The 4,899-nt window shown below is 36.0% G+C and overlaps 1 protein-coding gene across 1 annotated transcript; it reads left to right on the forward strand.

Moving 5' to 3' along the window:
* Window positions 1-2,555: 2,555 nt before the first annotated feature.
* On the forward strand, window positions 2,556-4,680 carry LOC105045825 (heavy metal-associated isoprenylated plant protein 22). Its single transcript, XM_010924248.4, has 3 exons — window positions 2,556-2,714; window positions 2,874-2,949; window positions 4,031-4,680. Exons 1-3 carry the CDS (start codon window positions 2,628-2,630, stop codon window positions 4,321-4,323), a joined length of 456 nt encoding a protein of 151 aa, XP_010922550.1. The 5' UTR covers window positions 2,556-2,627; the 3' UTR covers window positions 4,324-4,680.
* Window positions 4,681-4,899: the final 219 nt, after the last annotated feature.

Here is a 4,899-nt window from a genome sequence, read left to right on the forward strand (position 1 = left end):
TTATACCATATATTATATCTCTTTAATGACTTACATATTCTACCTTTCTCTCTTTCCTTCTCTCACATCATTTTGATTTTTTTACCTTTTTTTTTCTTTTTTTTTATTAATTATTTTTTTATTTATCTTTTAATATCCTATCCCTGTCTCATCTATTCATCTTTTATATTTCAGAACATGCATCTTCTGTTGTGACAGCATGCACCATCCATCGTCCATCGTACAATGGACGATCGCGTGAGACCTCACAGGATTGATGCATGCTCATGTGTGACTGTATGTAGCTGTCTATCTTGTGATAGATGGTATATACGATACTTCTTTATGATATTTCATTATAAACAATATTTAAATTATTACATATTATTATTATTTATATATTTTATTATTTTTTAAAATAATATTTTATTTTTTATAATTTTATTATTTTTTTTATTATATTGATCTAGAATTTTTACATCCGTTTTCTTCGGTGATTACTATTTCTTCGGGGATCAGAAGAAAAAAAAGATAGGCTGGATATTTGGACAAAAAAAAAAAAAAAAATCCAGGTTTTGCACGAAGCGCGTAGCATCCGTGGCCTCCCGTCGTTAAATGCACAGCCGTATATCACAAGTCACAAAGCAACTGAGGGACGTGAGATTAGCGCCATTTATGGCTGTGGGCCATGACGCTCATCAATTTGGTATGAGTCATCCCATCGAGGGCATGTTTGGAAATTTACAGCCGGATCCCGCAAGGTAGATAGTCCAAGTGGGAGAAAAAACAACAATAAAAGAAACTACTAGGTAGCAAAATGCATCCTATGGATGTCACGTCAGAAGGAGAAAAAAAATTTAAAAAAAAAAAAAAAATTATCGGCTACACCATGTAATTCATACAACTTTTTTTTTTTTGATAAAAAATTTATGCAACCAATTAAGACAGAATCTTTTAGATCTCATTTATTGTCTTGATATATCATTATAGAAATCAACTACTGAGATTGGCCGCATGCACCTTCACACAAATATGTATAATTATTGATAATTTATAAGATATGGAAATAAAAAAAAAATTGATTATGCAATTATAGGCTGAGAGAGATGGTTTTTCTACACATTTAGGTATTAAACAATAACTTATAGCTTTTTCAACTCTGTTGAAACACACTTAAAAGATCATTATAGTCTGATTGACATAATATTTTCTCAAACAAATTCTGACTTGATAATTTCTATGAACAATTTAGTTCACTTACCAGGAATCTGGATCGGATCTCAACTCCAAGACTTATATTACTCCGCTTAGTATGCGCCGAGACCAAGGCATATATATCACATCATTACACGTGAGGTGGAAGAACCAAAAAAAAAATGGAAGGACAAAGACATGCCGAAGCACTGTGAAAATATAATTTTCACAGAGCTAAGACCTAACCCATACGATCTATGCAGTAGCCAAGGAAGACCCACGATTGAATTTTGTTGATGGACTTATAGCATCTAAGGAGAAAAGAAAAAAAAAAATCGATGAAAAAAATAATAAGATAGTAGACTGGGATGTTTGATTGAAAAAAATTAAAATTTGAAACGAAAATTGAAATAGATGATTTTTATTTCAACTGTTTGATTTGAAAGAGTTTTATTTCAATTTTAATTTCAATTTTGAAATGAAACGAGAATGACTCAATTTATTTAAAACTCAATTCTTTCTTTATTCTATAGACTTAAATTTTTATTTTAATTTTGATTTCGATCATGAACCAAATACTTCAAAAAATTTGATCTTTTTGATTTTCATTTCAATCTTTTTTAATTTTTATTTTGATTACGATTTCGATCGTAAACCAAATATTCTCTAATTTTTTTTAAATGCAAAGCTTCTGTAATTATGATTTATTTTTATAAAATATTTTATATATTTGAAGACTAATAATTACTCCTATATCAATGGAAGATTTATGAGACTTTGGATGACCCACACGGAGACTAATGCTTAGCCACAGCTAAAAGAATTGAAAAATTATATCATACATGACGTCCATCGTGTGGTCATGATTGGCGGTAATTATAGCCGTCTGTTTCTATAACGATGCATCGCAATAATTAATGTTGGACGAATGGGCTTTCTAGAAACGAGTGGTTGATTGATGATGTGCACAAGCAATGAATGCACGCAATTTGGGTATAATTTTTCCAAGAAGTGCGGTACCGATAGAGAGATCATGGCAACCTACGCAAACCCAGCTGTAGAAATTTCCCGAGACCATCACACATCCCCTCCATTATTAGCGCACCACGCATCAAAAGGTCACGTCACCAGTTTCGGCAGTCGGAGGGTGTATACGCAATGGAAACCACTAGGAATGGGTACGGGGGATGCTCTTGGGATCTAATCAGAGATTAATTAAATGCACAACAAGGACAGTCTGTGGATCCTAAGCCACGCGGCTTTGATTGAAACTTCGCGGGAATTTTCTTATCGTTTACTTACATTGGCCCGTCTTCTTCAGTAGTGCTCTACTTAATTCAGGTTTAGTAGACGAAAATATTCGTAATTAGCACACGATTAGAGGATCCTGCTTATATAAATACACAAGTTGTCTTCTATTTTCCTTAACTCATCTCTCTCTCCTCTGGAGCAAAATGGGTGCACTTGACTACATCTCCAACTTTTTCAGTTTCACAAACACAAGAAGAGCATTGAAGTGGAAAAAAAGGAAGCCGCTGCAGGTGAGAAGAGCAACATCAAGACCATAAACAACCCTTCATATTCGTCCCTCTCTTTTTGGTTTTAAGGCATGAGAAGAGAAATTAGTTCTCTTTTTCCTCAGCATATATATTTCAGTCAGAAGCTAAACAGCTTTATCTGGTTTGTTTGGGGTCTATCAGACGGTGAATATCAAGGTAAAAATGGACTGTGATGGCTGTGAAAGGAGAGTGAAGCATGCTGTTCGCTCGCTAAAAGGTAACAAAACCTCTCTCTCTCTCTTTTTGTCTGTGTGTGCGCACGACACGTGCCTGTGTGAATCATATTGTTCGATACGATATTTGAGAGAGCAGAATAGTGTGACTAATCATATAGATAAGATGTAATGGTTTCTGCTTCAAGTTAACAGAAAGGTATCTAAAATTAATCATGACTGGATTTGGAAAATGGATGAGGGTGGTATCTTTCGCGCGAAAGAAGGATTCACCCGTTGGATCACCCACCGCACAGCTCTCAAAGCGCTCCGAACCCAGTCCTTCATCCACTTGCACGGATCTCAAAAAAAAGCGACCAGTGATGATCTAATGATGGATTCGGGCAAAGGAAGCTGAATCCTTCATCCGTCCTCGAAAGATACTACCTCGATCCGTAGATAATGGTCGTTTTGTTATCCAAAAAAAGATAAAAAAAATAAAAACTAAGGGACGCTACTTACTATTTTTATTTTTAAAGAGCAACTTCAGTTCTTGCCGGATATCTCGACATGAACAAACTCAGTTAGGTGGTGAAACTGTAAGCAATACCGACCGTCTGGGAAAGATAAGGAAGCTAGCGTATTAAAAAAAGCTACTTTAGAAGGGGGACATCTATTATTATTATTTTTTTTTTCCGATGAAGCCATTTATTTATTCCTTAGCAAGCTTATCCTTATGTTTCCTGGAACTCGATACAAAACTAGGAATAATAGTCAGCAGTTCGAGTTTCTTATTTTCTTCTTACGTTGTGTCTTTAAGTAATTTATTTGTTATGCACAACCGCTATGAAGAGAGACGGCCTAATTAAGTCCAACATGGATGAAGGAAGTTGCAGCTTAATAAGTTCATTAGTGCACCAGACTAAGTTATATTTCAAAAATATTAAACAAAAAAAAGGCAGAGAACAGGAAGAAAGATGTACTTCCCTTAGGGAGGGGGGGGGAAAAAAAAAACCATTACTAAATTAACTCCTGATGACTAATCTCGGGTGCTAGACAAAACTGCCTTTATAATTAATGGTGTTGAAGGCTCCTAACTTCTGGTTTCAGCACAAAACTACTGACCCTCGACATGGTAATTTTTAGGTGTCACATCGGTGAACGTGAACCGAAAGGACAGCAGGGTGACGGTCAGCGGCCACGTGGAGCCAAACAAGGTCCTCAAGAAGGTGAAGAGCACGGGGAAGGTGGCGGAATTCTGGCCTTACGTCCCATACAACTTGGTCGTCTACCCTTATGTTGGTGGGGCCTACGACAAGAAGGCACCATCCGGGTTTGTGCGTAATGTGCCTCAGGCACAGTCTAAGCCTGATGCAACCGAGGAGAAATACATGTCTGTCTTCAGCGACGAGAACCCTAACGCATGCTCCATCATGTAGTGAAAGAGCTCGGAGTCGTTAGTGACCTTGTTCATTAAGGGGATGATGGAAAAAGATGCTAGCTGCACTGGAAGATTATGATCTTTAATTAAGGAGCAGTAGCTCTGATCACCATGTCTTGAAGTGCTTTTGACTAATCTAGTCTTTATTAGTCTGTCTGTTAGATGTAACAGAGTTAGCCTTTGATGGTATGCAAGACATAATAGCATTATTGTATTTTCTTAATTTGAGCTAGGTAAATATCTGAAGATCACATGAACACTAGAAATGGAGGTTTTGGTCTCGTACTCTGTAATTTGAATGTTGTTTGGTCTTATTTTGGTATAGTAAGGAAAATGATGATTTAGCTCATAACAATTGAGGAGAGAACTGATTATCTTGACATGGTATAGTAAGGAAAATGATGATTTAGCATGCCATTAGATTACTCATCGTCTGTTTTACTCAAGTTTGAATATTTATATTGATCACTATCAGATTAACCTTGTTTAAATAAAGTGATGGGACTCAAAAGGGAGTACATTAGCGAGCTTAGTTCCATGCATGTTGGCAACTAAGGAAAGCAATATTTAGGAA

This window comes from Elaeis guineensis, chromosome 2, assembly GCF_000442705.2.
Source record: "Elaeis guineensis isolate ETL-2024a chromosome 2, EG11, whole genome shotgun sequence".
NCBI lineage: Eukaryota > Viridiplantae > Streptophyta > Magnoliopsida > Arecales > Arecaceae > Elaeis > Elaeis guineensis.